At 34.5% G+C, this 11,995-nt stretch overlaps 1 protein-coding gene across 1 annotated transcript; it reads right to left on the reverse strand.

The window, feature by feature from the left end:
• Positions 1-417: 417 nt before the first annotated feature.
• LOC140180099 (uncharacterized) lies at positions 418-11,995 on the reverse strand. The gene is made up of 3 exons (XM_072220496.1): positions 11,854-11,995; positions 2,303-5,724; positions 418-1,465 (listed from the first exon to the last, which is right to left on the reverse strand). Exons 1-2 carry the CDS (start codon positions 11,993-11,995, stop codon positions 4,178-4,180), a joined length of 1,689 nt encoding a protein of 562 aa, XP_072076597.1. The 3' UTR covers positions 418-1,465; positions 2,303-4,177.

Raw genomic sequence — 11,995 nt, forward strand, 5'->3', positions numbered from 1 at the left:
CTTCAAAGCTTCAAGCATCAACTCAAAACAGCAAGCATCAATCAGATGCATTATTAACATCAAACACATAATAAAATATTGAAGCTTAAAACGAGGGAGGTCATAAATCCAAAACAGGAATTTCATCCCTGTTTTGTTAATTTCAATTTTCAACACTTTCTCCCCCTTTTGGCATCAAGGGGCACTGCAAAATAAATGAAAACAACATACAAAAGGCAAAATATTTATTTTTCACCAAAACACAATGGTCCAGTCAGCACACATGTATTTGAGCACATGACAATCAAAGCTTAACTCGAAATTAATCCACTAACACAGAGTGTTCAAAATAGAGACAGATCAGAACAAAGCAAAATAGGACAACACATTATACAAAGCAAAATAAGTTAATGAAACATAACAGTTTCAATTCAGCCCTTTTTTTTTTTTTGTCATCAAGGAGGGACCCTGCAAAGCAATGCAATCCATAATAATTCAAGTATAAAACAAAACAGCATCGAGTTAAGTTTGGTACAGCCATCCAAGACACATGAAAATAGTTCCCGTGAGTCAAATACACATAGAGCAAAATAACAGAGCATTCAGCAGCAGCAACAGGTAACCAAAACTCAACATGTTCAAAAATATTTCCTGCCAAACAATTCAATCAAGCAAAAATATCCAGCAACATAAAGTTCAGCCAACATATCAGATCAAATAAAATTGGCAGGCAATAAGCATCAGAAAATTCAGAGTATCATTAGATCAGTCACTCTCTTTTTCTACTATCCTCCCCTATTAAGATATGATGTGATAAGACCACAGAAAGATTTTGATTTTCAGAAAAAATGATGAACTAACAAAACGGTCAGAGTGAGATCAAAGAGATTCAGTGGGCCCAATAGGAATTAAATTCTGCGTTGCCTCCCCCTTGACCACAGCTCTTCCATTATGCCATTATTTTATCTCGTCCAAACCTACGAGCAAAACTGAGCAGAGTCACATATTCACAAATTTTCAATGAAACTTAAATCAAACATTCCCAAACTTTTTCTTAAGGTGCAGAATCTGTCTTCACAGAGAGGTTTTGTAAAAATATCAGCAATTTGGTCTTCAGATTTTACAAATTGAATATCAATAGTACCCTTTTGCACATGTTCCCTAATAAAATGATATTTTATCTCAATGTGCTTTGTTCTTGAGTGCAGAACAGGATTCTTTGAAATGTTTATGGCACTCATATTGTCACAAAATAAAGGAATACTATTGATTTTTAATTTGTAATCTTCTAATTGTGTTTTTAACCAAATTAATTGAGTGCAACATGCAGATGCGGAAATGTATTCAGCTTCAGCTGTGGATAGAGCCACTGTGGCTTGTTTCTTGCTTGACCACATGTTGAGTGAGCTTCCAAGGAAGCAACACATGCCGGACGTGCTTCTTCTATCCACTCTATCTCCCGCATAATCTGCATCACAAAACCCTACTGCACAAAATTCATCAGATTTAGGATACCACAAGCCATAATCACAAGTTCCCTTAATGTATCTAATGATGCGTTTAACAGCCGTAAGATGGGATTCTTTTGGGTGAGATTGAAATCTTGAACATACACCCACACTTTGAACAATATCCGGTCTAGAGGAGGTAAGGTACATGAGTGAACCTATCATTCCTCTATACTTTGTTTCATCCACATCTTGACCATCATCATCCTTTTCAAGTTTTGTGTTGGGATGCATTGGTGTTCCCATTGCTTTGGAGTTTTCTAGGCCAAACTTTTTAATAAGTTCTTTTGCATATTTTCCTTGGTAAATAAAAGTACCACTAGGAGTTTGTTTAATTTGGAGGCCAAGAAAGAAAGTAAGCTCTCCCATTAAACTCATTTCAAACTCACTAGTCATGAGTTTTCCAAACTCTTCACACAAGGAAATGTTGGCCGAACCAAATACAATATCATCAACATAAACTTGAACAAGAAGTATATCATCATTAGATGCTTTAATAAATAAAGTAGTGTCGGTGGTACCCCGTTGAAATTTATTTTCCAACAAGAAGGCACTAAGCCTTTCATACCAAGCTCTTGGAGCTTGTCTAAGACCATAAAGAGCCTTAGTTAATTTGAAAACATGATTTGGAAACTCTTTATGTTCAAAGCCGGGGGGTTGAGCCACGTACACTTCTCTATCAATAAAACCATTAAGGAAAGCACATTTAACATCCATTTGAAACATTTTGAAACCTTTATGGGCGGCATAGGCAAGAAGCAAACGAATTGCTTCCATTCTAGCTACCGGAGCAAAAGACTCATCAAAATCTATACCTTCTTCTTGATCGTAACCTTGGGCCACTAATCTAGCCTTGTTACGAATAACTTGTCCATCCTCACCAAGTTTATTTTTAAAAACCCACTTAGTACCCGTTACCTTCATATCATCCGAATAAGGTACTAATGTCCAAACCTCATTCTTGTCAAATTGAGCTAGCTCCTCTTCCATGGCCTTGACCCATGATGGATCTTCAAGAGCTTGTTTGACATTGTTGGGCTCCATTTGTGACAAGAAAGCAAAGTTGCTAGGTTCGGTTTGCCTTTTGGTGGAGGATCTTGTTGTTATGCCATGAGAAGGATCACCAATGATGAAATCATGAGGGTAACCTCTCATAGACTTCCATTCTCTAGGCTTTCGGACAGGTGTAGAGCTTTGATGAACTTCTGGTGGTCTCACTGTTTCAGTTGCTCGTGCCTGTTCAGGAGACAAAATGGAAGTGTCTCCTCCAATCTAACGAGACAGAACAGGGCTGACAGATTCTTCATTCTGGACAGATTTGGGAATTTCTTTGCTTGTTCCATCTTCACAATCTGAATCAATATCCTTCACAATACTGGGAATTAAGTTAGAATCACAAAAAGTAACATGTATGGATTCCTCTATTGTCCTATGCTCCTTGAGATAAACTCTATAGGCCTTGCTTGTGGTGGAATATCCAACAAACATTCCTTCATATGATTTTGGATCAAATTTTCCAAGGTTTTCCTTATTATTAAGCACAAAACATTTGCATCCAAAAATATGAAAGTACTTAAGATTTGGAGGGGTTCCTTTCCATAGCTCATAAGGTGTTTTCTTTAACCCTTTTCTAATGATTGTTCTATTCAAAATATAACATGCTGTGTTTACAGCCTCAGCCCATAAGAATTTAGGAATTTCACTCTCACATAACATAGCCCTAGTCATTTCTTGAAGGCTTCTATTCCTTCTTTCAACCACCCCATTTTGTTGGGGGGTTCTAGGACATGAGAAATTGTGAGAAATCCCTAAGTCATCACAGAATTTTTCAAAATCTTGATTTTCAAATTCTCTTCCATGATCACTTCTTAAATGGGCAATTTTCAAATCCTTTTCATTTTGAATTTTCTTACAAAGGGTGGAAAAGGCATAAAAGGCATCATTCTTATGAGCAAGGAAAAGTACCCAACCAAATCTAGAGTAATCGTCTACCACCACAAGACCATAATGTTTACCTCCTAAACTTTGAGTTCTAGTAGGACCAAAAAGATCAATATGTAACATTTCCAATGGCCGTTTGGTTGAGATTCCATCTTTTGATTTAAAAGAGGATTTTACTTGTTTGCCTAATTGACAAGCGTCACAAGTAAGATCCTTATCAAACTTGATGTTTGGAATCCCTCTAACCAAATTTCTTTTAACTAGCTTAGAAATTTGATACATGTTAGCATGTCCCAACTTTCTATGCCAAAGCCATTTTTCAGATTCAAAAGATGTGAAGCATGTTACATTTTGTTCCTTTAAATCCTCAAGAGTTAATCCATACACATTGTTGCATCTTTTAGCTTCAAAAAGAACATTCCCAGTTTTTTCACACACAACTAAACAAACAGATTTCTTAAAAATAACTTCAAAACCCAAATCACAAAGTTGACTAACACTAAGCAAATTATGTTTCAAGCCATGTACAAGGAGAACATCATTTATACAAGAAGAAAAGTTTTTACCAACTTTCCCAACAGCCACAATTTTTCCTTTTGCATCATCACCGAAAGTGACAAGTCCTCCATCATAGTCATCAAGCTTTATGAAGAAGGTTGCCTTTCCGGTCATATGCCTAGAGCATCCGCTGTCCATAAACCACACATTTTCCTTCCTTTTGGATGCTAGGCACACCTACAAAACAATGCTTAAGTAACCTTAGGTATCCAAATCTTTTTGGATCCTTTTACGTTAAACCATCTTCTATGTCCTAAGCCATTGTAATCAAAAACAATTTTATAAACTTTGTCACCAACCATTCTTTCACCGAAAAAGCATTGAATGGGAAAGTGTCCATTCCGATTGCATAGTCTACAAAACCTTGGAGTTGCCTTTTTGTTAAAGTAGGTGGGATCTTGAAATCTTGTGTCTTTAGAAGATGAAGCAATATTTTCAAAATGTGAATTTTCAGATTTATGAAACCCCAACCCAGCCTTATCATAAAGAGGTTTTTGACTAGCCAAGATGTGATTTAAACTTTCAGAACTTTGTGTAAATTTGGCCAAGTCTTCCTCAAGTCTTTTAACCTTTTTAAGCAACTCTTCATTTTGTTTAAAACAGTCCACATATGCAAGAACACAATGGTTACTTTCACAGCTCCTAACTTGGGCTCTTAACTGCTTATTTTCTTCAACAAGATCACAAGCAGTTTCGGCCTCTCTCACTTTTTCTTTTAGAAAACTGTTTTCGGCTTTAAGAATGGTAATTTGCTGTTCAAGTTCTTGATTTTCCAGCAGAAAACATCTTATTTTTTCAGAAAGGTGGTCTATCATAAGATGGAGATCTTCAGTATTAGGGTTATGAAAGACAACCTGATCTATGTGGTCTGCCATGAGACATGTTTGTGACTTGGTCTCGGTTTCTTCATCATCATCGTCAGAATCATTCTCCAAGTCTTCCCATGTGGCCATCAGTCCTTTCTTCTTTCCTCTTTTTGGCTTTTCCTCCTTCTTCAGCTTGGGACAATCAGATTTGAAATGCCCCATTTCCTTGCAATTGTAGCAAGTTACCTTGCTGAGGTCTTTCTTCACTTTCCTTGTGCTGCTGCCTTTGCCTCTGAGCTTAGCCATTTTCCTGAATTTTTTTGCAAATAAAACAAACTCATTTTCAGAAGAGTTATCACTGGATTCATCATCCAGAGGGTTAGTCACAGAAGAAAATGCAATTCCTTTCTTTTTTGTATCCTTTTTCAAATAGGTATTTTCAAAAGCAAGAAGATTTCCTCTCAAATCATCAAGAGTCATAGAGTCTAAGCTACTGCTCTCAGAAATAATTAAGGCTTTAGTTTCCCACTCTTTTGTGAGACATCTCAACACTCTTCTCACTAGCACAGAATCAGAATGTGTAATTCCCAGAGCATCTAAGCCAACAATGATAGCATTGAAACGTTCAAACATTTCATCAATGGACTCTCCTTCCTTCATTGCAAACGTTTCATATTCTCTGTTTAGCATATCTGCCCGAGTCTTCTTGACAATGGTGGTTCCTTCATGGGTGATTTGCAATTTGTCCCAGATTTCCTTTGCCGTTGTGCATCTTGATACCCGTCGGTACTCCTCAAAGCTGATAGCACAATTGAGCAGATTTATTGCCTTGGCATTTAATTCCACCTTCTTCCTATCTTCCTCGGTCCATCTTGCTTCTGGTTTGAGAGAAACAACTCCTTCTGCACTTGTGGTAGTTGGAAATTGAGGCCCTTCGAGAATAATCTTCCAAAGTCTATAATCCACTGCTTGTACGAATATCTTCATCCTCTCCTTCCAATAGGTATAGTTTTTCCCATTGAAAAGAGGAGGTCTGTTGCTTGATTGACCTTCAGTTAGATTATAGGACACCACATTTGCGCCACTGTTTTCTGCCATGAGGATCTTTACTCCAAGCTGCAAAGCTTGATCTCTTTGAGACCAAGCTCTGATACCAATTGATGGTTTCAGTGGCTAAGAGAAGGGGGGGGTTGAATCTTAGCCCCTTTTTTTTTTTTTTTTTTGCTAACACTTGCTGGATTCAGAGGAGACTTTTCTGTTTTTAGCTCGTCCCTAGCCACGAGACATTTTCATTTTGTCTCGTCACTTGGCACGAGACATTTTTGTTTTTGCTCCTGTACAGTAGAAAACAGAGATGAAGTAGGAGAGGAAGAAAATCACACCAAGATATATCCTGGTTCGGCTGCTAAGTGCAGTGCAGCCTACATCCAGTCTCCATCACAACAATGATGGAATTTCACTATAATCAAACAGATTACAACTTGTAAAGTGCTAACCCAACTTACAAGGGGATTCCCACAGAATCATGAAACACAACATAGATGAACAAAGGAACTCTAAGACATCTATGGCTTTTTCTTTTAATTTTGCACTCTCTGCCTTTTTCCGCTCTATGGCTTTTTCATTACAAACCTCACTGTTTGCCTTTTACCATGAGACTCAAGACATGACAAAATTAAACAGAAAATTACAAAACAGAATACATTGAAGGAGAAGAGAAAACTGTTAGCTCAGGTAGCTCTGAGAACACTGTGCCTTGCACTCTCAAATCTTACTCCTTGCTTCAAACAGTGGTTGTTCCCCCTTTTTAAAGAAGAGGAAAGCCTCCACACTTGAAGCCAAAACCGAACCAACTTCTTCCTCCTTCAACAAAACCGGTTCGGCCACAAAGAGAGAGAAGAGATAACCATGCATTAACCAACATGCAATTACCTCTAGTCCTTTCTTGATCATCACCCTTCATCAATCCGAGCTCTCCATCCTTGGCTTGCTCTCCAAGATGGAATTCTGGCCCTTGATGCTTCATGATGATGATGACTTCATCTGCTTTAATCTCTGCCTTCAACCATCACTTCGCCACTCTAGCTACTCCCTGTGGTGGTTGAGCAGAATCAAAGACAAGCCATGCTTCAAGAATCTCCTCCATGCTGGCCGAATCTTCTTCCTCCATTTTTGGTATGGAGAGGCTAAGATATCATCACCATATCTTACCATATGTGATAAGAATCTCAGCCACTATATTTTTTGTGTTTTCTTGCCATCATTGTGATGGTCTTGTAGCTTGCTCTTTCTTCATTTTGATAGCTCAAAGTAGTTTCCATGGCTTCCATAATTTCTGTTGAAGTGACTGAAGAGGAAGCAAGAAAGAGATGAGAGAGAAGAGAGAATCTGAAGAAAAGCAATTCAAAGTGATTAAACACATTAATTGAAAATAGCTTGCTTTTACTTCCCTGGGTGGCGTGTAATGTTAATGCCATCAATCATGTCAATGACACTCTCTCTCATATTTCCCATGCACTTATTAACTTTACTCTAATAAATTTTGAAATCCATCATGATGAGTAAAGGAGTTCCGTTGGAGCATGCAGTGCATAATCAAAGGAATGGATTTCTTTTGTTAAGTGAATAAAATAATATTGTGCCCCAATTCCTTTTAATTTCGGACCAAGCATTTTTGGTCTCATACCAAGACCTTTAATTGGGCTTCTTATCACAATTGCTAGCCCATTTAATAAAACACTTGTTTCAGCCACCATCCTCATAATAATTTTAACATCAAGGCTGAATATTGATTTTATTGGGCTTGGGATCTCTTCTTTTCATTTCGGCCCAAATATAAAATCTGCAACACAAAATTATTAATTAACATATGTTAAATGAAAATCAAATTAATAATTTTGTAATTAATTATTTTAATAATGTTTAGTCATCACAAATATTAATTTAGAGTTTTCCAAACTCATCAATGTTATTCCTAACCTACATTAAATTTTCAAGAGAAGTGCTAGGAGGCCGGTAATTTTTGTGATTTGTAGCCATCAAATGACCATCAATAATGATTTTAATGGTATAAGATTGGTGTGAGATTTCATCCAATAGTTCACTTTTCTTTGCTGGTTACATGCTCGCTAGAATTTGATAAAGTTGCTAATCCCCTAAACTTTTTCAATTTCCAAAAGAATACTTACATCACAAATGTTTATTATCAGCCAAAACAAATTTCATTAATTACTATATTTCCAAGCGTTTTTTTTTTCCTAGTTTGTCCTCATAATTTTTTTTTCCATGGCACTATGTTTTTGTTATGCCAACAAAAATTACTCAAACGTTACATTCTCATAAAAAACAAAAAATTCACTATATATGCTAAGTCCATTTTATTGAGTCCATGGCCAAGTGAATGTCAGCTCGGCTCAGCTCCTTAATCCCAACTAAAACAATCACCTCAATCTGGCTGATTTGTCACAGCTTTGACCACAACACTAGCGTTTAAATTTTCAAACTATGCACAATGACACCACTGGTTTCTAGAGCACTGTAGACCTCTTTTGCTGTTTCTTCATAATACATTCCTTACACTGCAACAACACCGTCGCCTTTATCTATATTAAATCTATACGGATCAACTAATTGGAATTGAAATGTTCCATATTCGTAAGATGGTACACCTGATAACCTTCCAATCTTTTGTTTTATATATATATATAGTTGTTATAGACATAAAATATAATCATTAATAATTGATCATATTAAATTATTTAATTGATACTTACTTATTTTTATCATTTCTTTTTTCTTTTGTCACTTTTGCTTGTTCTTCTTTTCAAAATATTTTCGTTAATTATTTTTTTATCTTTTTTATATATAATTTAATTTACAAACGACGTTAAAAAACTTTTATATTTTATCAAATGACAACATTTTGTACAAGATTTTGTTGGTAAGGGTTGTGAATGAGATTGGAGACTCGTCAGTTTTTAATGGTGACGAAATCGGACTTTAAAAACGACAAAAGTGGTATTTATAAAGATGCTCTTACGCTCAAAGCAGAATGAATTTGAAAGGTGTAAGTGAGAGTTAAAAATGCATAATGTATCTAAAAAAGCTTTTAACTCTCTTTATATAGTTTGAGATTGTTATTTAAATTTAAATATTGATTAGAGATTTATTGTTATTGGATCGATTTGTACTGCAATAGTAACCCATATCCAACTGGGTTGTAGCTGCTCCGATAAGAGACTCAAGAATCGATTCGAAACGTATTTTATTTTAAAAGTGAGATATTTTATTCTCTTTTATTTTTTTTAAAAAATTCCTACTCTACGTTATTATATAACCATTCTTTTTTTAATTATTATTGTTGTATTTGCTTTTTTTTTTTTCTTAAATGTTTAAAATAATAAATAAATATAGATAGTTAATTTTATCCAACTTCAGGTATATGATAATCATCCAAGTCTTTGTTTAGTATATATCTACATCTAGGTCTTTATTATGTGAACTTATTGGTATAAATTATTAACAATATTTGACATTGAAACAAGTTTCAGCTTTCATGGTACATAGTTAACGTCAAATAGAGCATCTTCCTGGCAAAGATAATTATTGATGATGATGATGATGAACATATCAATAACCACATTTTTTTCAGTGAAAATAATTAGTATATACAACTTGTGCTAGTAACAATTGTTTAAGCTATATGCCTTATTGACGATATCGAGTAAATAAAGGTATGTAATGACTTATCAACTAAAATAATTATGAAAATGACATTCCTTTGTACTACAAAATATCATCTATATATTTTCCCTGTTTAAAAATATTAGACATTTTTTAATTTTGATACTTTCAAAATTTAATTGATTTAGATAGAGTAAATTATTAGTTTATATATATAAATACAAAAAATTACGAGAATAATGATTGATTTAGTGATTGAATTGAATGGTCGTTAAATTGAAAAATAGCAACTAATTTCAGTTGATAACTTTTAGTAACTAATTTTCAATCAAGAACAAAACAAACATGTGTCAAAGCTAAATACCTTTGAGTGAATTCAAAATCTCTACGAGTTAAATATATATGGATGTTTCTTCTGCTAAGTATCAAAATGTTTCTTTTTCATACTAAATAGATGTTCTTTTATATATTTTTCGAATTTTTTTGTATTGCAAATGTAAATGTCTCTATTTCTATAAGAATTTCATATTTTTTTTAAATTTTATAGATATTTAATTATTTTTACTAAAATATAATTAAATGTTTCTTTTGTTAAGTATTAAGATATTTTTTTTCATATTAAATGAATGTTTTTTGAAGATGGACTATTACTCCTATGTTGTTGTTATTGTTATTCAGTGGCTCCGCCACTTTCACTTCCCATATTACCCCTCCCAAACGCCTTCCAAATCCAATGGCAACTAAGCTACATGTCCCTCTTCTTTCATTTCGGTCTCAACACTTTCACCGGATAAGAATGGGGCTCCGACCACGTACACCCTTCCCTCTTTAACCCCACCAACCTCAACGCCACTCACTGGATACACCTCGCCAAACTCAACGGCTTCAACAGCGTCATTCTCACCACCAAGACTCAGCCACTTCTTGCAATGTCGAGCTCCATGTGCCAAGAGAAGGCATCCATTGGTGGAATCAGCAGTAATTTCAGAAATTAGAAAAAGCCTTAAGGAGGGGATCGAATTTCAAGGTGAGTTGCTGAACTTTAGGAAAGATGGATCTGCACTGATGAATCCATAGTAGAAATCCTCCCTTGGCAATGGTTTCAATGGATCTCACATATGTGTCATCGTCTGCTTTCATCACATAATGGTTTAGCGGTTCTTGTTGATGGTGGCAAATCCGACGAGTCAGATGTCGGTGATAGAAGAGGAGTGGATCGTAGTGGAGAGGCGGAGAGGACCTGACGGGGAGAGAGACGTCTGTTTGTGTGATTGTTGGAGGTGTGTATGTTAATGTGAGAGAAAAGATGAAGGTTTTTATAGATTTTAATTAGGTTTACTTAATTAATTTTAAATTTTTTAAATTTTAAATTTAAAAAATTTAAATTAATTATTAATATAAATTAATGTGATTTTGTTTAGTTTTTGGCGGGTAACATTTTAGTTCCATATACTTTTCCTTATTAAATTAGTCATTAATAAACTTAGTCGTTAAATATTGATCAATAAATCGGTTACTAAATCAGTCGCTAACTAAATTAATCGCTAAATAGTAATTAACATATTGGTTGTTAAATTGGTCTCTAAATAACTACTGGCAATTTAATTGCTAAAAATTGGTAGTTATTGATAAATTTTTGTCTTGATAGCAATCAATATTTTTATCACTAAATTATATGATTGGTCACTAAATTGATTACTGATGTCAAGTTTAAAAATCTAAATTAGTTGTTAAATCGGTTACAATTATTAATTCCTTAATTATAAATTTTACTAAATTTCAAAATATCCAACTATTAAAATTCGATATTCATATATAATTCTAATTCAATATAATATAAAAAAATTTAATAGAGATTAATTTTTTCATTCAAATAATAAAACATTCATAATGTCTACGCTAGAGAATTAAATGGGAACATATGAATAGGAAAAGGGGGAGACAAAAATATTTTCCCTTCTTTTAAATCGTTTAAACAAATTTTACTCGACAAAGAAAAAGAAAGTGTTTCTAAATTTGTGATTTATTACCTGCAATATTGCCATCAAGAATAGAATACAAATCTCACTAAAAAACAAGTCATAAATCTCACAAAATAAGTTCAACATGCAAAAAACATGACAATTTACTTTACTAGCATAGCTTCATCCAAATGCTCCTGCGCTTCCAACCTCATCAGCTTTATGCTTTGTGCTTCATTTCATTTAAGTTACTCATAGCGACCATTCATTCTCGTTGCTTAGTGCCTTTTGCTCTCGCTCTTTTCATAGCTTATATCACCGTTCTTCTTGGAATTCAACACACACTTTGAAGAATTTTTCATATAGATGCCATTTTGTTTCTCAAAAATCGTAATTCCCAACTTGTTGTACTATTACCGTTAATCCACTCCACTGTTATTTTACTGTCGATAATTATTTTCAGCTCCTCTTCAATGACTCCTACCTCTTCCACAATCAGTTGAATCGCTCTTCTAGTTCCAACTAACACATCCTCATCCCTTGTGGTTTCATGAACCAT

The sequence above is a fragment of the Arachis hypogaea genome, chromosome 16 (genome assembly GCF_003086295.3).
Source record: "Arachis hypogaea cultivar Tifrunner chromosome 16, arahy.Tifrunner.gnm2.J5K5, whole genome shotgun sequence".
Lineage (NCBI taxonomy): Eukaryota > Viridiplantae > Streptophyta > Magnoliopsida > Fabales > Fabaceae > Arachis > Arachis hypogaea.

Excerpts from the sequence above, each read along its gene's own strand:
- LOC140180099 (XM_072220496.1), bottom strand. The coding sequence starts at position 11,995 with ATGGTTCATGAAACCACAAGGGATGAGGATGTGTTAGTTGGAACTAGA. Across the intron at positions 5,725-11,853 it reads AACAGTGGAGTGGATTAACG|GGCCTCAATTTCCAACTACC; the intron begins GTAATAGTACAA and ends TTATTCTCGAAG.